At 31.9% G+C, this 21,185-nt stretch overlaps 3 protein-coding genes across 5 annotated transcripts; all 3 read right to left on the bottom strand.

Annotated features, from left to right (window-relative positions):
* Nucleotides 1-5,499: 5,499 nt before the first annotated feature.
* On the bottom strand, nt 5,500-6,694 carry Bm10946 (Uncharacterized protein; the record flags this gene model as incomplete). Its single annotated transcript, XM_001899502.1, has 4 exons — nt 5,500-5,589; nt 5,925-6,104; nt 6,260-6,446; nt 6,543-6,694. The coding sequence occupies 4 exons, from the start codon at nt 6,692-6,694 to the stop codon at nt 5,500-5,502; spliced, it is 609 nt and encodes a 202-aa protein (XP_001899537.1).
* Nucleotides 6,695-9,949: 3,255 nt separating this feature from the next.
* On the bottom strand, nt 9,950-12,829 carry Bm3949 (Uncharacterized protein; the record flags this gene model as incomplete). 2 transcript variants are annotated; one of them, XM_043073521.1, is made up of 9 exons in its annotated part: nt 9,950-10,120; nt 10,527-10,640; nt 10,850-11,012; nt 11,218-11,348; nt 11,438-11,511; nt 11,611-11,692; nt 11,855-11,905; nt 12,021-12,188; nt 12,704-12,829. In XM_043073521.1, the coding sequence occupies 9 exons, from the start codon at nt 12,827-12,829 to the stop codon at nt 9,950-9,952; spliced, it is 1,080 nt and encodes a 359-aa protein (XP_042929455.1). The 2 variants fall into 2 exon arrangements, with proteins under 2 accessions (XP_042929455.1, XP_001899538.1); XM_001899503.1 differs by having other exon boundaries at nt 10,569-10,640.
* A 1,438-nt stretch (nt 12,830-14,267) lies between these two features.
* Nucleotides 14,268-19,192, bottom strand: Bm2935 (Uncharacterized protein; the record flags this gene model as incomplete). 2 transcript variants are annotated; one of them, XM_001899504.2, is made up of 18 exons in its annotated part: nt 14,268-14,422; nt 14,750-14,845; nt 15,002-15,194; nt 15,538-15,624; nt 15,793-15,925; nt 16,071-16,192; nt 16,260-16,367; nt 16,451-16,510; nt 16,639-16,728; nt 16,892-16,960; nt 17,260-17,393; nt 17,567-17,682; nt 17,765-17,866; nt 17,937-18,038; nt 18,141-18,289; nt 18,430-18,620; nt 18,959-19,020; nt 19,101-19,192. In XM_001899504.2, 18 exons carry the CDS (start codon nt 19,190-19,192, stop codon nt 14,268-14,270), a joined length of 2,061 nt encoding a protein of 686 aa, XP_001899539.2. The 2 variants fall into 2 exon arrangements, with proteins under 2 accessions (XP_001899539.2, XP_042929454.1); XM_043073520.1 differs by having other exon boundaries at nt 15,793-15,916.
* Between the last annotated feature and the right edge of the window lie 1,993 nt (nt 19,193-21,185).

Below are 21,185 nucleotides of genomic sequence, written 5' to 3'. Positions count from 1 at the left end.
ATCCAGTTTTTCAGAAATAAGGAAATATTGAGCAGCAAGTGTAGTATGTTCGCTCATTTCCGATTTCCTGAGCGAGATTTATAACAAAGTCTTTGAGTATTTCCTCTCACAGCAATGAGTTTTCCGTATCATGTAACTAACAGTTTCCAATTAATTACTTATTCATTACTTCCTACGCTTAAATTCATTATTCAATCCTATCAAACAAAAGCTCTTCGATTTTGATAGCAGGTTTTGTACAAAATTAATTTTTGTTCCCCGATGTTTAGAAAATATAATAAAGCTCAGCAGCTATATCAGCTTTTTCTAAGAGGAATAATTTGTGTTGCTTCCCGCATACTATATGTTTTTTTTTTTTTTTTTTTTGTGGAAAATATAAAATTCAAACTCTTCGAAGCTCTTCGTGCTAATGAATTATCCTATCAATAGTGCATAATCTAATTATTTCGAATTGTTCTAGCTCAAAAAAAGATTGTTCTAGTTTCAATCTGTTAGTGTGGTTCTTGTGCAGACTGGCAATTGATTGATTTCAGATGATTATTAAAATATTTTCATTAAAATCAAAGTCGAATCACACTTTCCTTTATGTAATGTTCAACGTTACATCGCCGATACAGTGAAATCATTTGCAAATTCAGTTTTGTTCTACTTGACTGCTTTTATTTGGGATCGTAAATCATTCCATCGAAGAGCATCTATGAACTGCTAACAAAAGAATAAGCATACTTTGGCGTGGAAACCAGTGGTTTCTTATAAAAATAAATGACAGGAAATGTGGTTCTTCAAGCCGATTTCAATTCCTATTAATTTAGGTACATCTAACACTGAGTGAAAATGAAGAGTTTGTATCGTGGAATTTACTGACTGCTGGATATTTTATTTTGCCGAGCTCAGGCTTGGGTAATTAGATCAACAAATCAACATTAAAAATTAACACTAAATCAACATTATAACAACGCTTAATGAATATAATATAATTATAAAACACTAAAGTTTTATTGGTGTACCCCCTAAAACCACCCCAAAAAACGGTTATTAGGAAAGGTTGGTTAGTTCATATAAATTGATAACCAGAAATCCGGTGGAAATCATTTCCATGAATGTTAAACGAAGATTGGTTAACAAGACTAGTTATTTTTTTTTTTGTTATGTGAGAAAAGAGGAATTGGCATAATTCAGCATGATTGCACAGATTAATTACAAATGCTTGGTGAATATTTGGTGATTGACTCATCACATATTTGACAAAAAATATTAGGGTTTTGAATGTAATTTAAATGTGTCGTTTTTACGACAGATTGTGTAGAGAGGAAGAATAATAAAATTGTGAAAACTCAGGAAGACTCGATTGGAATTCTAGGTGCTTAGGATCTTAGAGCTGTTAAGTTTGCGATTTTTTGAATATAAAAAAAGGAATCGGCCAGAATTCAGAAAAAGTGCTAGTGCTAATTGCTTTACAAGAAGTGGTACATTATACATGATGATACTTGTGTTGTGATTATAAAATATTTAGGCTTAAAAAGCTGTTAGCAGTAACGAAGATCATGTTCTGGTCCTTTCTATCGGATTTCATAAAGACGTGGATAAAGATTTGAAGAATATTTAATGTTGAAAATGCATCAAACCAATTAAAATTGCAATACAAAGTCAGCGAAATGCTGATGGAATATAAACCATTGTTAGGAAGGTAGACAACGTATACAGTAAAGAGTATATGATGGGTAATGAGGTCAGTAAAATAAAAAGATCTAAAGTTAATAAGCAATCTGATATTGCCGTTATTATTACTGCTATTGATATTACTAGTGATGATAATGATTAGAATGAAGATAATGATGAGAAAATGAGAGAAAATAAGGAGCATTTGGATATCAGTGGATTCAGTGCTGACCCTGCAAATGATGATACTACGGTACTAATATGTACTGCCTGGTTATGCTTTTTTTATTTTGTACGTCTATTCTGGAACCAAATTTTGAACATGAAAAACGGGAAGGTAAATATTTGACCTTTTTATTTTTAAAATGAAGAGATTTCAGAATTTTAAGTGGAATGGAAAAAAAAAAAACAACAAAGTTTTCGATAAATGAAAAGTCATAGTGAGATTTATGCTTAAACATACGTTCAATATCTTAAAACTATTCATCATGAATATATAAGAACTGAATTTTATGAACGTTTGATTAATAAGAAAAGATCTTGAATGTAATTATATTAAAAACTTGGTTTTTAGTTAAGTGGCTGATGGTTCAGTCTGGCTAATTAATTTGGTGCCTTTACAAGTGGCTTTACAAGTGAAAAGTTACTTCATAATTCAAATTTATTCTTCAGTGTAACAAACTGCTTATAAATGAATGCTGTACGAGCGCATCGAGTTTAACGATCTCTCGAAAAATTGTGTGCTTTCAGATGACTGAGTAGGGCACAAGTTACATAGTACTTTTAATAATCTTTTAATAAGGACAATAGATGTCTGAAATAATAATTCAAGATAAGAAAGCTAATCAATTGATGCTTGTTTTCTTTCACATTTTCATCAATCTATATTTCTTGAGTGTGGAGGGTCAAATGGATTCAGATCTCACAATCAGTTCAATATCGAAATATTTCGTGAAAACCCAACAGTGTCGCGGATTTTAACATCGCTAAGCACTAAATAAATGTTAACAATGCTTTATATAGCAATCCATTGATGTCTTTTACAAATCATCGTAATGGTTTAACTGACTTATGATCTTATATCAATTCATGTACTATGAGCATCTATCATGTAATGTCTATTGCAACTCATTATAGTAGCCACCCATTATAATGTCTAGACAACCCACTGTACTTTGATGATATCCATTGTAAAAGTTACTCACTATCATGTCTAGACAATTTATCCTTTGTACAAAAATTTCTAATTATAAACCACACCCACATCTTAACACATACAATGTAAGATATAATTGCTGTGTAAGGGTTATCCTTGTTAAAAGATTTTAATATATGTGTAATTTGTTGCCAAGAACCAGACGAGTTCAATTTCAATTGTTCTCGTGAAATGTATCGACTGCCAGATATTTCATTTGATTTCACACTTGGGTTAAACCAGCAAAGCGATGCGCAGTGAAAGATATAATATAATTATAAGTAATAAGATTATTAAAGGTTAACTCCAAACGTAGAAAGAATGAATGAACAAAGAATGACCGAAAAGGATGGGTCCGAAGAATGAATGCCCAACGCACCTTTTCTGGTGGAATATCTGTTAGCTTATATACCGACTCGAATGACAATTGGGATCTAGGGGAGAGATTTGATTTATGAAAAACAGAGATTGATAACAGTTGGTCTTTTGTAATGAGAAAGAGAATGTAATAAACTTAATAGCTTAACCATCTTGATTAGATTAAATGTACATACGAAAATGTTTGGTGATCAATGATCAAACAAACATCTGGCGAAGGTTATTAGGATTTGAATTTAATTTGTGCCGTTTTTTACGACATTCTCTATCAACGTATTGTGTTATTGCTTTTACTAATAAAGGAATTGTTGTATTTCTCTGTTACCCCATGTATTTACGCCTACAACCAACGAATCGCCCTGCGATAAAAAACCTCTCCCAAAATTAATAATTAAAATATCAAATCTTCCTCACAGAATGCGTTTTTCATTAAATCTTAAGATGCGAAAACAATGAATGGTTATGAACTTTGGATATTTAAAATCCGATGAAGAAAAAACACATTGCAAGTTTTAGTTTATAAACCTGATTCTTTTCTTTTTTTTCTTTTTTTGATTTTTCAAGTTAAAAGCATTTTTCTGGAAACAATAGATTTATGAAATAACTAATACAATAAAACATGAACGGTTTGACTTTCATGCTGAATCCAAAGTATTTATTATTTTTCATCCTTAAAAAATTAGTGGTTAAAGTGAGAGTTAAATAATAGAAGTTGAAAAATAAACTGAAAAAGTGCTGAAAAATGATTTGTAGACAAATGAAAAATTGCATGCTATATCTAGGATACGTAAAATAAGTAAAATAATGTGATTTGATTATTCCGGCCAAACTTGAAATGTTTCGAATATTCAGCAAGCATCTAGTTACGCAACAAATAGCTGGCATATACAGCTAAAATAAGCAGTATAACATCAACAATTATTATAATAATTAATGTATATAGATCGGTTTATGCAACATTTCTTGCAAATTCGACAATAGATAATGTAGCCAAGTCATCCTTACGAGACTTAATAATGACCCCGCCAAGCATAAACAAAATAAGGGCATAATAAACAAATTAACAAAAACGAATTAGACCAACAATTATTATAATAATTAGCAAAAGTCCTTATCAGCCATAATTCGAATAAAATAACATTCAAAATCAAAATCAATAGATGATACACTGTCTTGTTTGCTCAACAAGCTTACTTACCATTGAAGACAAATAACTCCTGAAAACGTCTTTAACAAATACGAATGCGTAAAATCAAAATATTCAGAAGGATAAACATTGCAATTAACATTTCATATTACTCAGCTCCTCTTTCATGAAAAACATTAAACCAGCAGTCATTTGTAAATCACAGTTTAGAATGGTTTTATATCCTGAAATTGTTTATACTTTGAAAATAAGCCTACTTGCAAATTCTTACATTAATAATAAGGTAACTTAACAAATTATAGTACCATATATTGAATTAAATTAAACTACAGTTGTTTTTTCCTTCAAGAATTTCTTAGGACACAAAGGAATTTTCATTTTTAATATTCTCAACAGTTTTCTAAATGTCCAAAATGTATTCCTGCTGCATTCATACAGAAAATCCACTGGACTTCTTCAAGCATTCAGTTATTGGAAAAAAATACATAATAATAATAATAATAAATACATAAAGGCAAAATAATTATCTATTATATGGAATACTTCGAAGGAAAAAAAATTTCGACTAAAGTTCGTATGATTATTATGAAACTTGAAAATCTGTTGAGCAGAATTGTAGATCTGAATTCCTAAAACCGCCTATCACGAACACTGCAACAATGAATATCGTTATCACCGGTAGCGCAGCATTTTCTCAACTACCAGTGAACTGAGACAAAAGAAGGTTTAAATGGTATAAAGCATTTTTTAATTAAAATGTAAAAAAAAAAAAAAAAACCTTTTCACTTGTTATTTATATACCTGTAAACACATCCATGAAGAGGTGTTTACACTGCTATAGTGACAACTTTCAAAGCATTACGATGTTGCAACAAAAGGAGCTCGGCGCACACGTCAATTGCTCGATAATACTTCGCAGCAAGAACACGACAACGTTCCAATCAATTATTTTGCACGGTAATTGTCAAGAATTTCTCCTCGACAAATTATACGATTGATCTGCTTGTCGGTTTATTAGTGGTAACAGTAAAATAAAGACTAAAGACTCATGTGACACAATTAAAGTGATTTCGAATAGTTATTTTGCTATTAATACAAAGTAATCACAGTATTTCACTTTTCAATAATCATCGCCATACTCTTCATTGAGAAGTTTTCGATGCTCACTACGATGTTTGCGACCGATTGAACACAAATCAACCAAATCAATCTTCAAAAAAACTTGAAAATTTGCATAGATAAGTCAAGAACAGAGTATAGTTTAAATTGGTGTTGCACTTGCATCCGTTCAGTAGAATCACTAAGACTGTTTGCTTATACGATATGTGGAATTCCGCACAATTGCGTCCAAAATAGATTCACAATGCCAGAATGGTCTGACCGCTTCGGACATTTTATTCTCATTGTATCGTTGGTATTCCTACTATACATAAGTAGCTTAAATTTATTGAAATTTAAATTTATTAAAACTTGGGATAATCTTACTAACATAGGTTTACTTGTTGAAAGTTATTCATTTAAATGAAAATAAGTCTCACCACTCACCATTTTTTTGGCTGATTTCAATCTAATTTGTTTTTCCAGATCATTTTGAACGATCCTCTCACTAGTTTTCAAATCGTTATGATTACTTTCTTTATCACGATTACTCATCCTGCAAGGATCGCATTGTTCATTGATAAATAGTTTCGGACTTGTTACCTTTCTTCGTATAGCCAATGAAACCTAAAAGGCATGCCTTTTAGTGAAACTGCTGACAGTCTGTTTGATCTTAATACAAACAGAAGAATAATGCATTAGACCTCTTTTTTATCGTTAGCTATTGCTTAGTACGCTTTGAGGAAAAGCTAACTTTTTTGGTACGGTATATTTTGCAATACCTTTCGTAATAATTTATCAGTACGGTTATAATCGTCATTAACAGCTGGAGCAGTAACAGTAGAAGTGGGTTCAACATAATATATCGAACTCGGTGAAGTAGTGGCTGGACATGTTGTTGCTGAAAAAGATGCACTTGTGGTAGAGCCATTTGGAATGCTCCTTGTCCGAACCGTTTCACCGTAGATTCTATAATTTGATATGTTGGTAAAACCGAACCATTTATTTTTTAAAATCTTTAGATTGAAACAAAATTAAGGCGTCAAAAATAGTCTTGCAACTTACATATCATAGGCCGGATTCATACTAGCAATTTCTGTTTTATCATTAAAATCAACATCACTTGCATATTCATCAACCACCACCAAACGTTTTGCTGTTCGTTTGTAGGAATGCTCATCCAAACGCCTTGTCATCATTCGTTGCAGCGCTTCCATATTGTTAATTTTTTAACCGCCCTTTAGGATACTAAAAACAAAAGAAACCAAAAATACCACAAAACAACGATAATTAATCACACAAAAGTTCCCTTACAATTTGAAAGCAAATACAGCAATAATTAAGGAAAAGTAAATCTAAACTCCAATAACTCCTGAGAGGTGAAGAAGCAAATTCTTTTATATAGAGATGATTCAGGTCACAAGGTTCATTCAGACGTGTATATATACAAGCGATTTGGAAAACGATTCATTGGTGAATGGACGTATTTAAATCAACAAACATTTTTTTAATGAATGGTGTTTGGATGATATTTTAACCGATGTTTCATTAGAAACATTTTTCGAGCGCATTTTAATTTTCCAGTATACAGGCATTTTTTTTACAGCAAAGTTTTTACAAGTTGAGCAAATTACCAGGCTTTCAAATTTTTTGGATCGAGAATACTAGTTTTATGGTAGCAAAAACAGAGCTTATTTAAATCTGAATTAATATAATTATGAATTACAATTAATGTGGTGAACATATAATAGTTTAAAAATATAAAGAGACGGTCAATAGTACTTAATAGCAAGAAGAAAAAGAATTATATGAGCAATAAACGGGAAAATAGGCGTATAATACCTAACAAAGACTGTAAAAGTTAGTAATTATAGCATAAGTGTTGTATTCGCAATCAAATTAGGAAAGAAAGAAATTCATTCATAGCTTTCATAGGAGATGGATAAGGAAAACTAGCAGATTTTATAACAGAAAATATGAAAATTGAAACATGTGTGAGTTGCATTTGCTCCAAGAGAGAGGAAGGTAAAAAAGGCTAAAAATCACTTTATTGCTAGCTGCAATATACGCAGCTGTTAGTAGCAATGAAAATTTGCAGAAAAAGACCGAGGAGAAGTGCAGAGAGAGGAAAGTGGAAGATTGTAAACAATTGAGATTTTCAAACGTTATTGAAAGTTATCTGTGCGAAAAATCAGATAAGGCTTTCAAGATTTATCTGAACTGCAGGAAGACAACCCGATGCTAAATACGAACACGAAATAAAGTAGAGAGAGTCTGTTCCTAGTATTTACTCTGATTACATAAACTGATAGCGGCAAGGAAAACAAACATGGACAATTGTACAAGACAACAAATGACCGGTTCCTATGAAAGACGTTTTTTTGCTAAAGGATTGTGATTTTTTATGTATTTGTGAGATTATCTGCCAAAATATTACATGGGATGAACGAAGACACACAAACAATTCCTTAGGATCAAAAGCTCCAGATTTAGGATTTAGGAGCCCGTGTTTTGAGGCGTATGTCAAAGTGCATTTTAATTGGTTGTTCAAGCATAATTACAACTCGAGCACAAGTCCTAAGAAATCTTTTGTTGGAAGGCTATTATTCGCTTACAACCTCCTTCCACTATTCTCTACAGATCAAAATATCTACATCTACCTGTATTTTTATTACTGATAGAATAATCATCATCATGTTCACATTGGGAGCAATATTGTTTCATTACAATAAACCAAGATGAATTCCATCTTTGTCACCTATTTTGAAGATCTGCTAATCACTGACATTGATTCTATATGCGTTAATCTGAGCTCATTTCTGATCATGTGATTAGGAAAGTCCAGGTATTCATCAGGTATAACTTATTGTTGTAGTGATAATATCGTTACATACCAGATAAATTCTACATCGATCTTCTGGAGGAAATCCATTGTCAACCAAAAAAAATTTTTTTAAGCTAAAGTCACTCAAATAGCTAGTGATTCAAATGGCATAGCTTTAGCCAGTTATTTCACTTCTTTCTACAGTTAGCCTTAAAAGTATCCGCCGTTTTACCTAAATTGTTGCTATTTTCAAATGAACAAGACATCCGAACTGGATTTCGTGGCAGAATAGTGTAAGACAATGTTTGAGAATGGAAAAGAATGAACAATGCCTTTTTAACTATTTTAAAGAACGTTAACCCTTGTCGAATTCACGATTGTATCTGAATCAAGCATTCTGCTTCAAGACACAATAAAATGGACGTTCACTCGCTCCCATGCCAATGTTTTCATCTTCATTTTTCCATATTTATTCATTCTATTTTAAGCAGTATCTATCTCATTAGTTACTGATTTATTATATATATATATATTATTTCTTTGGTTTTCAAATTGATTGGGAATTTCGACAAGTACAACTCTTTCTGATTGTGAAGTAACTGAAGAAGGGAAGAAAAAAGCATCCTTTAATAATTATGACATCGTCAAAAACTGATGATAGTGCAGAACAACTTCTTTGAAACATTTCATAAAATGGCACTGCTCTATCGATGTACTTTTATATATATATATTAAATACCAATGTAAGAATTAAATATGAAATAATGCAATTTCAATACAAACATTAGTTTTGAAGGAAGGATAAACATATACATTACTTTGCATTCAATTCATCCGACTTACTTAAATCGAGCAGTAAATGATTTAACAGTTCAGCTGTCAGATTACCCAACTCACAAACGAACATCTATCTAGTGAATTTTTGATAGCATTAAAAATATCCAGTCGATATAAGACGTTACTGTCTACTGATAAAAGTGTGATTAAAATGAGAAACTAACTTACAAAGCTGATCGAACTTACAGAATCAATTATATTTGTAGTAAGAATTATACAAAACCGGTTGTGTGAACATCGTTACAGTGGTATAGTGTGGGGCTTCGTTGAATGACTTGTCGAAAAACTGAGAGACAGGAAGTTTTGTGTGGTGCACATCAGAGCATGTAAATCAAGTAGGAAGATTATTTGTGTTTGACAACAATAGCGCGTCCCATCGTTTCGGTACACACTGATTAATGGAAAATCCAAATACAGTTCTATTAACACTTCTCCCACAATACAATATGATAAATGGATTCTGATTTTTACAAGAATATTGAGGGGCGGAAAAAAATGAAAAGGACTTGTGAGCAACTTTTTTTCATTTATTAATGAGTAAGTTCCAGACATTTTTGTTCTATGAAAAAAAGTTAGCACAATAGTAATGGCAAATTGATGGGCAGTTTGCTTTTGTAGAATGTTTAATTTATGACTAATTAATGGAAAATCCAAATACAGTTTTCTTGAAATTAGTACCAAAATAGTTTTCTGAGAGAGTGGATTTTGATTGTAAAATGTCTGCAAAGAATGCTTAATATCAACAAAACTAAAAAAAGGTGATTAATTTTACCAGAATTAAAAGAAAAGGCAATCTAAAAACTCAACGCTGTCAACATCTTAATTCATCCCTCAATCCTTCTGGCAATTTCTTCGTTATCTGATAATAAAGTAACTTGGAATAATCATAAGCTGCTACAACAAAATCACTTCCTCGACCATTGATAAATTGCGCACCCACCAGTGCCATGTTTTCAACTCTTTTATTATACTGCCATTCAACCTTTAAATAGGGTGATGAAGTAAGCAGTAAGAGGAAAGTAATACAGAAATTTAAAACATCATAGTTGGATCAATGTGAGAGCAGCAATTCTACTGGGTTTCATGTAAAGGAATGAAAAGAAATATAGTTGTGACAATTTAGGCAGAGGTTGGCAGATAAAATAAACAAACTGAGCACTGAGCACTTGCTCAGTTTGCTTCCTTGTTATCTTTAAAGGGAGTAGACGTAATAGTAGTACATGCGAATAGGTATGAAAAAACTTTGAAGTATAATCTTCTGGATAGAATTTCTTAAAAAGGATAAAATAAATTAAAAATTTCCAAAACACATCAAAGGTCATGTGTACCCATGTAGCCATAATAGATCAAGAATTACTATTTTAAACTATTTTCTTGAAATTAGCTACCAAAACAGTTTCCCAAGAGAGTGAATTTTGATTGTAACGAACTCTATAAGTTTTGGGCTTACGGATATGCAATTTCCATAAGTGTATCATTGTATCATCACTAACTGATAAAACCTGCAAAGATAGAAAACTATGTATGTATATGTATAGATATTTATATAAACCATAAATTTATCGGGCAAAAAAAAAGACTATCATAAGCTAATGTGCTGCTTGTTGAGCAGGCTTTAACAGCATTTAACATCATATAAAATTTTATGCAAACTATATTTCAAACTTAACTGAAATATGTTTCAGGCGATTGTAGGAAAACAAAATCATACATAAGCATTTTCCGGAGCTACAGCAATTGCATTTATTTGACGGACATGTGCATTCACTTCAGCCATTAACTGTCCATTCAATGTCGAATAAAATAATAACTGACCCACGAAAGTGCCAATAATGACTTGCTTTCTTAATACGTTGATGCAATTGATTTCAAGCCTATTAAATAAAATATAGGTTAACTTCATGCATTTTTTTACTTAAGCAACTATGCTAATTAAAAGCATGTCGTTATGATCAATTATGCCAAAATTATGAAGATAGAACTGAGTTTAATAATAGCTTCATTAGACTTCATTAGTGCGAAAGTTTCAAATACAAACAATACAATTTTTTCAAAAGATCCAAATCAAAAGCTACACACCCAGTACTGAATTTTTTCTGAACACTTTTGAAATTTTTGACCCAAACAGCGATATTACCCGAAACATCGCAAGAACACGTTAAATCATCAAAACGGCAAGTAGCTACATCAGCTATTGCAAAATCATGCTCCTGAAAGCTTGTTTAGAATAATTGCCACATTTTCATCCCTATGAAAGAAAGATTCGATGCAGAAATGAATAATAAAAAGGATGAAAAACCTGGACACTTCTTTTGAAAGTTACGGAATTTTCACCTGAGCAGCTGAATACTAGCAATTCTCCTAAATGTGATCCTGAAAACAAAGCTTGAATACGTCGAAGTTTTGAGAATTAAATTGAAATGATTGCAAATTCTTATTTCTTTCTTTATAATCGTAAATGGTATAGCCTACCAACAGCTATCAAGTTTTCTACATAAGTAATTCCTTTTGTAAAGCGATATGTTTGTTCACCTCTTGTTGCTGGTTCTGAAGTCTAAAAAGATGTTTCAAGCAGATAAACAAGCTGAACTATACAGAAAGATTCAAGAAATTCTTTCAACAATGTTTACGAAATATAGAATACTCAATGATGACCTGGAAATGTTAGCGAGAAATACTAATTATTTAAACTATAGGATAGATGAAAAAAACGCACATCACTCATCTCGTTCCATGCAAGTAATTTGAAAGTTTTCACATCGTAAATCTATAAATAAACAGATAGAATTCAGAAAAATCATTAGTAATTAAAAACAAGGTAAAGAAATAACCGGAGTTCCTAAAAACTTTAAAAATGGAGCTTATAAAAAAAATAAAGTCACCATTACTCCCTTGGAAGTAGTAATAACCAAAAGAGGAAATGTTCTGCACACTGGCGTGCAGTATTTCGCTTGCAGTACGATAACGGGCGCATCGAAGTTATTAGCTTTGATTGGCAGATTATTACATGTAAAACTATTCAGGCCTTGATCCCAGTTTAATATTGCAATCTGGAATTGATTATTGACCCTAATGGAAGATCAGTGCTGCATCCTTAACAAGAGGAAAATTATTTCTTTGAAAATTTTTTACTTTCACTTGAAAATTCAATTTATTCTTAACTGGAATAACCATAAAATCCGATGTATTTCATATATCTTTTCACCTTTTTAGTGTTGGTTGCACTCGAAAATGCTGAGCAAAGATTTATGGTTTCTATAAAATTATGTTTATTAAAGCACTGCCATAAAACCGTAAGCTGTTATTGTATTTTGCGATGACCACAAATCTATCGTTAAAAAGGCAAGAAAAGTCAATTCAACTGACGCCAGTTAGATATTGAGAAGGAATTTGATAATAATCAATAACGCGATTTAACAGATGATTTTGCGAAATTAATGCTACATATGGAAAATAATTCATACAGACAAATTAAGTAATCATTATAAAAGCAATAGAAAGCATCTCTGCACAACATTAACAGGATATATAATATATAAGAGAAAGTCAAGAAAGAATAACGAACCTGATCCTCATGTACCATACAAGCAAGAGTCAGATCTTTTGCTTCATGAAAGAAAACTGATAGATTATTCGGTGAATGAGAAACGCTTCCAGTAGACATTAAAATTTCTTGCCGCAATTCGAACATCTTGAATTTCACTTCAACACCAAAAGTTCTGTGTCCAGAGTAGATAATTTGCACACGAAGACAGGATTTTGAGGACAGAGGAACTAATGAAGGTTACTATGACAACTTCAAATAGCATGAACAGGAAAAGCCATTCTCAAGATTGTAAACAGGAGTCGAGATTATTTAAAAGAATTTGATTACAAAATGATTGTTGTATTACCACAAATAACTTACGCCAGTGAAGTTTTATTCCTTTAATATATATATTACTGTAGTAAAACCTGGAAAACATTTCTGGTATTCGTTCTTGCAAGCTATTAAGATTAGAGCGATAATGAAGTCAAACATTCTTAATCCACTTAAACTTCGCCTAGAAACCAGTTCTGATATGGCCACTAATAAGACGGCAAGGTGGCATAAGTAAGTAGTTGGAACATGCAGCTAAAGCGAAAAGGCATGGAGGTAACATATTCTACGAAATTGAAAAAGGCAAGCCAAGATGAATTTCAAGATGAAATAATTCACATGTATGGTAACGAAAGACAAAAAACAATAATTTAAGAAAAAGTAAAAGCAAATGGAGTTAGATCGAATTCAAACAAATATAAACTGGATGAAGACAGTACACTTGAGAGTAACTATAGAAAAGAATTGAAATACTAGTATGACAGAATATTTCGTTTTGACGAAATTTTGGCAAAAAAAATAAGAGAAAATTAAGGAATCATTTCATTTGCGAAATCTAGTAATTTATAACGCTCAGATCAGCTAACAATATTGCAAAAAAGCCTCATAATTCAACAACTCCTGATATCTATATGTAAATTTTAACTGAGTTGATGGATATTCAAGGAAATAGTGATGAGTTGACGAATAGGAAGAGATATAAAAATAATAAAATAAGTCACAGTTTGACTCAGAAAAGTCTCATTTCGAAATTATGACTAATGCAAGCTGATGAATTCCTAAATAACTAATTTCAGAAAGATTAAGCGAATTTGCCGGACAAAGAAAAATAGGAACATAAGAAAAAAACCGAACACTACTCTATCCACAACTGTAGGATTCGCAAGTTGAAAGAATCATTTACACTCGAACAGTGGCTAGCAGAAACAGATCCAATTATAACCTTCATTCACAAATCAATATTATATAAAGATATTATAACATTGACTTTTCTCGTCCTCTTAATTCATATCATCTTACTTAGACTTATTTTTTCATTTAATCACGAGTAATTTAGCACCTACAAAAAGGGTAACTTAATACAATTCAAAATACAAAACACAGAAAATGAAAAATGAAAACAGCACAATCGAAGGTCGCACAAAGTGCTCTAGCAATAATTTTTGATCCTTTAGTATCTTAAGATTAAAAATTATGAATTCCTAAGGAATTCCAAATATATTTTTCAAAAGCTAAATCAACAAAGTTAAAATGATTTTGTTCTACCATTTCAGCTGCATCTCTCTCGTTCATTGCTGGATGATTCTGCATTTTCATCATCTTCATGTACTGGTGATAAAGTCATTTTCTCACTTGCTTCTTTCGTTAGAAAGGCTTTGAGACCTGATGAAAGTTTCCTTGGTCTTTCTTCTAACTGCAATTTTTCTGAAAGAAGCGCAAACTCATGAAAATTTAAAAAGAGGCCAAAAGGCATATAATCATTTAAAACGGAGGTTCACCCAGCGAACTTAAAAATTTTACAGAGAGGATTTTAAAAACAGGTAAATTTCTTAATTTAAAAAGCTTGCCGGTAGTTGTTTCGCCGGGTAATATCAGGTTAGAGAATGACGACTTCCTACCAGTGCTCGTTTCAATCACTAAACTAAATAAACAAATTGAAGGTTCTCTCGACAATTTTTCTGGTGTAAATGCTTCATAAAATATATTTGAAGAATGAACTACATGATACAAACTGGAAATCTGAAATCGTACTTTCCTGCAAATCTTTTTCTGAACTTTTCCGATGCGAAAAGCGTGGTGCATTGGGTGGTGAAGCAGATTCGCTAGTAATTAAAAAACGAGGTTTTGCTGAAAGAGGCTTGCAGTAGAATAATAAAATGGGAGAAATGTCTCAGTAGGCTTAAGGTTTCAACTAAGGAATCATTTTAATAGATATAATGGAGTTTAAAAAATCAGAAGAATCAGAAGACTTTCTTGAAACAATGAGATATAGCAAAATCATACAAGAATCAATATTGAAAGTAAGCGCATCACTATCGGAACTTTTATGCAATGCGATAGTGGTCTTTCTGGAGTGTTTATCTGTTTGATCGGAATTAGCAGCATCGTATGCTGTCTGTCGTCTTGTGCGAGTATTTTTGCAGTACGGATACGTCATATGATATGCTTCACTATCAAGTGCGTCAAACGAATTGCCCTGTAAATTAGCCTATATACTTCAGGGTTCAGCAGATTACAGATATCATTTACATGCATTGCCATCATCAAAGCATGAAACTGCTGGAATGACACACAAAGTACTACTAATAAGTTAAAACTATGAAGAACATCAGTTTAATTTCATGAAGTAAATACGCGTTGCAGTAGCATCTTTATTTGCTAGAGAGAACTTTGATGGTTCTGCTGAATAATAGTTCTTTTAAATAGTGCTCACAATAAAGTATACAAGAGAAACAAATTAGTAACTCCTACCGCATCTGTCCATCAGCAATAATATTGTACTTTCCGTACAAAAAATGAGAAAAAAAGGACAAACAAACTTTTTGAAAATCCTGTCGTTTAGAAGATGAACGTGGTGTGTTATCAATATCTAGTAAATGTCGGCTGTATACACCAGTGGATACAGGCTAAAAAAAGAAGCATATCGTTAAATAATGGCGCAAATATCTAGAAACTATATTTTATAAACCTGAGTTGACTAGTATTATAAACTTTTTGTGATCACTTTCCAAATTTACTGTCTTAAGAAAGTAGTTAATAAGATAAACGCAAACAAGTGACTGGAAAATTAGTACCGAATTGAGTTCATTGAATTTATCTCTTAGAAATACGCTGATTGATTCATTACGAGGAATTTTCACTTGCATTTCAGCTAACACAGATAAACGGTTGGCTTCCAGATTGTTTCTTGTGTATATCCTGGTAAATCTGTTAATTTATTTAACTTACGTTAAAGAAATCAAAATATCAACTAAATTAGAGAATCATTCACCTAAACTTGGAGTTTGGTAGTATCTCTTTTGAAAGCATGAAAGAAAGTAAAATGTTGATGTACATAAATAAGCACACTTACTGATTGCCTAAGACCAGTTGTGAAGTTTCGATCGTCGCTTGTTCAAGATTCACTTTACTTTGTGCAGTTGGCAAACCGGCAAAACTACCATGTACTTTTAAATGCTGAACTGCTTCTTTTACCTAAAAATGAATTAGAACGATAAGAATAAACACTAAACAAATTTGAAACCAACTGACAGCATCTTACTTGAATGTGTTCATGATAATCAACCAAACGATCTGCTCCAGATTTTGCATTACTCATTAAATAGGGTTTTACGTAATTCTCCGCAAATTTATTGAATGCTTGACGGTACTGAAAAATTTTCTTATACATTCGAGAAATGCTTATTGGAAATAAAGCAATTTTAAACAAAGGAAATGGAAAAAGAAGCCTACCCAGTATTGGCCACGATAACCAGTTATTCCTTCTACACCAGTCATCATATTATCGATTACCTTAATGTGTTAGTACAAAGTACAATGCTGCTATTTTACTGATATGAAAAAGTAGTTAAAGAATAACAAGAAAATTATTAGGTCCAAAAAAAAAGAAAAAAATTTGGAACTTTTTTTATAAAACATACATTCTCGCCGACCATTTCAAAAACAGTCTTCTTGTGCACTTCGTTTTGTTTAACTTCTAATAATTTCACTAGCTGTTTTATTGTTCCACCCTGTCAATGAAATTATTTGAAGGAGTAGAATTGGACTTAACTAAAGGAAGCATTTTCAGCATGATGCATTTCTTATACGCTATGCTCTGTTAACATTTCAACTAATTTTACGGTAGAAGTGATATTAAAATCTAACATATTCTGAAAATACAATTTATCATACCTGAGCAAAAACAGTGAATAATATGACAACAATAGTGCAGGATGCGAACATGTTTTTAGCCTTCATTGACTAAAATTTTCAAAACGATTTTGATCCAGTCAGCAATAAAATTCTCAAGTCCAGAATTGGGGAAATATAACAGAACATTAAAAAGTTATATATACTAATAAGGAAAAAGAAAAAAAGTGAAGAGTAAATATAAAAAGATGGGAGAATGTGGTCCGAACTTTACTTTTTGAAATTTTTGGAACTGTAGAATCTTTTTGAGCATATTATACTTTGTTACGAGAGAAGAACTACGACAAGTAATGATAAAGATATAGTTCAAATCAAAATAAAATAAAAAAACAGTTTGAAAGTAAACTGACTAAAGGGTCAAGAGACATAACGAGGCCATAACACACAGCACCTCGAATGCCGCCATAACTCATGATGAATTGATCAACCAGGTCAATTGCCTGCACTCGATGTATATTTAAAAGATAAGTAAGGAAGAAAACGCCTGAAGAAAAATTAACAGTAACATCCTAACGAAAAAAGCAACAATATAAAGCTTGATGCACATCATCTAAACACAAAAGAATTGTGTTAAGTGGAGAATAAGTAACTCAGTTCATTCAGTAGTAAATATTTAATTCTTCTGAAAAAAAATAAAAGAAAAAATGAATGATGTACCGATAAAGCGTTGAACAAGACAACTAATTAAAGTGCTAACAATGAACACAGCATCCCAATCGTGATTCTTTGAAACAGCTGATATACCAAGATAAACGAAAATCAAGGCCTCACAACTAAAAATTTAAAGATTTAAATTTATTTGTTTAACAACAAGTTTATGTTACAATTTTAAATCTAAATTTATGAAAATTAAACCTTGACGAGAGTGTTTTCATAAAGTACTGCACAGTAACAAGCGATTTCCGCGATAAGTTGCCCACAACAAATTGTTTCATGGCTAGTCCACATATAACAATTCTGTAAATCAGAAACTACAGTGCCAATTCATTTAGTTTTTAAAGCCATAAGTAGTGACCTATAAACGAACGCTAAAATGCCGGACATAGCAACCATTTCTGCTGTTAAGTATGCAAGATACGGAAAAAGCAAGCATATTAGCGGTTGGACAACATTCAGGTGCTGCGAGTGCCTGAAAATTTCTCCTGTAAATCTACACAATACTGTAAATGAATAACTTGCATTTATTTGAAGTAAAAAATTTGTAAGTGGCATTTTTTCATTCTTATATTACTTGGTTGTAAAGCCAGTAAAGATAGCCCAAATCAGCCCGATTAGCAAACCACCAAATGAAACAACAAAAAATGAAGAAGCCGCTGTAGCATAATCTGCACCGGTAAGACTACCTGCATCTACCATAGCATTGAAGGTTTGATAGAGCACCTTAAAATTTAATCGCAGTTAGTTAAGACGGTAATTTGCTGATCCAATTATTTGTGACTTATATCAGAAACCTACATTCTTACTTTTAGCGTTCAAAATTCCTGTGAGCAACTCTATTTGCTCAGTATTTAAAATCTTACAATCGTTACGGCATCGTTTAACAATGATTCACCAAATACACAGATATAAAGTAGCTGATTAACATGAATTTCTTCAAATACACAAAGAACGGCTACTGGATCCACAGCAGATATTAAAGTCGAAAACAGCAAAAGTTCGATCAATGAAGTACGCACTTTGAAATAATCATGTAAAAAGTACAATGTCATTCCTGGAAAGAAAGTGGATGCAGTAGCACTACACTTGGGGAAGAAAGAACAAAAAGACATAGAACTTTCGGAATAGCACTTTAATATTTGTCATGTATAATATCACAGATGGATTTCCTGTAATAAAACAAAAACCGAGTAACTGAATCTACGTGTTAATTCACAGATACTCAAGAAATGTCCTAATTTGCACTTTACACTTGGAAAGTGACATTTCCATCGCAAAAATTTATTCAGAAATTGTAGGACAAATTCTCATTCAAAGAGAAATTGAGGACAGGGGAAATAAGGGAATTTCGATATGCTAAAATAATGACATTAAGTGCAAATCAGAAGTTACCGATTGCGAAAACATTCCATAATGTACCAACAACAGCGTAAGTCATTATAGTTCCAAAATTCCTGTAAATGAAAATGAATGGACTGCAAAACTATAAAGAACTTAATAAGTGGTGAAGAAAGTGAAACGTCTGAATGATCACCTGAAAAAATCTTTATTAGGCATGAAATAACCAGCATCAAGCGCAATAGGTGGCAAGAGATATAAGAAGAACCAGTCTGGTTTTAGATACATCTGCTGAAAGATGGTTAAGAGCAGGGGAATTTATGATTTTTTTACTGCACTGATTAAACACCTAATTCATAAAGCAAAGGTTATATTGCTTTGCATAATTTCTATAAATAGAGCAACAAGCGGATGGAACCAAAAATACTTCTTTATCCAACAAAAAAAGCCTACCTCGTCCGGATAAACGAGATGAAAGACATAGCCAAAAAATAAGCCAAGGACAATTAATAATGCTGAATCGGGCAATAAACTATGGATACTTCGAAAACGATGAAAAACTGCAATTTTGTAACTGAATTGATTTCTAATTCCTATTACAAGGAAACATTTTATTTAAATTTTAACAGAACTTGATTAATTTCAATTCAATCGACCAAATTCGTCAAAAGATAAAAAACACTAACTAATTTTCATGATGGTGACCGTAAAAAACCAAAAAGCAATGGCAAGCGGCGCACTAACATGTTCCCACTGGAATTTAAATAATGATATCCCGTAATGTCTATGTGCATCATTACCATCTTCGATGCTTGACGATACCAGTTCTTTGTTCTATAATTAATAATATTCCTCGCTTAATCCTGCTTATTAAATGGTCTTTTTTATACCAAATGTCTCCTATCAATCAGGAACAATTTCACATTAGACTTCTGTACAAATATTTTGTACATAGCTCAAAAATCGACATAGTGTCGGAGGAAACATAAATAAAAAAAAAAATCCTTTTATCAATCAGCAGGACCCATCAAATTCCATACTAAAATTTACCTTTCAACTGTATTAAAATGTTTTTTTTCATATGAATAAAAATAAAATATAATGTCGCTCATAAAACTTGTAGTTGGCAAATGCATCTAAATTCAAAATAGCTAGGAACAAAAATATTTTGTTTCCTGCTTTAGCAGCTATGTGCTCTTAGTCACCATTACCGCTGTAGGTTATATTTTTCTCGACATTTTCCCAATCCCTGGCAATAATGATTCTTACAGTTTATATCGATTTCATTTCTTTCTTTGCTCGTAGTATTATTTTTTCTTATTAATCACTACTGTAAAAAGAAGTTTGGCCAAGCATAAGTTTCCTCAATTAATAGCATTAATTCCGTACAGTTTATTGTTTTAGTAACAGCAGTTCTGCTAACGAAAAAAGTTCGTTAACATTAAATATAAAAATCTGACTTTCTAATGTCCTAAAATAGGCATCATAACGTGGCATAACACTTTTACATGTGTCGTTTGTTATATCACAGGTGGATCTCGTCTAATAAAATGAAAAAATGAAGTAGCTGATTCTCAGTTAATTTGAAGTCGCCTAAGAAGTATTCTAATTTTCATTTTGCATTTCGGAAGTGTCTTTTCTATAGCGATAAATTATTGTATGATTGTGAGAGAAAATCAAAGACAAATAGAAGTTCTAAAACGGCATCATATATATTTTAGCAATAAAATTTTGCATATGTAGGTTATTCAACTGCTTACTCTGAAGGATCAGTGACTCAGGTTGATTTTCGCAATAGAAAATTGGTATGGACCTGGGAATCACCCAAACAGAAAAGTTCAGGTAAGTAAACAACGAATAAGAAATAAGCTAATGAATTGATAAGAAACTTAGCATAACTTAAAAGGATCGAGTCCTTCGGCTGGTGCACTTTTTATAACGACTATTTTAGAACATGTAAAAAGTGCTGCCAATAGCACGACAGCATTTGTAAATTGTACAGATTCCCATAACAAAGTCATCTGTTAATCCTGAAACAATTTATCTAAATTCTTAAAATGCGAATAGAAAAGCTCAGCGCAAGCAAATATCACTTTCTACGAATCAAAGTAAAGGTGCAACATCTTAGAAACTGTTTCCGATTTTGTTAGCCGACTACGCTACCGTCTTTTCAAATCGATAGAGCAGCAATTTAGCTTTTAAAAGTTCGGCTATTGTCAACCATTATTATGACCGATTAAAATGAAAACTGCTTGCTCTTCAACCCTTTGTTTAAATCCTT

The sequence above is a fragment of the Brugia malayi genome (assembly GCF_000002995.4).
Source record: "Brugia malayi strain FR3 genome assembly, contig: Bm_v4_ChrX_scaffold_001, whole genome shotgun sequence".
NCBI lineage: Eukaryota > Metazoa > Nematoda > Chromadorea > Rhabditida > Onchocercidae > Brugia > Brugia malayi.
The sequence above is the reverse complement of the archived record's forward strand: the minus strand, read 5'-3'. Positions and strand labels throughout refer to the sequence as shown.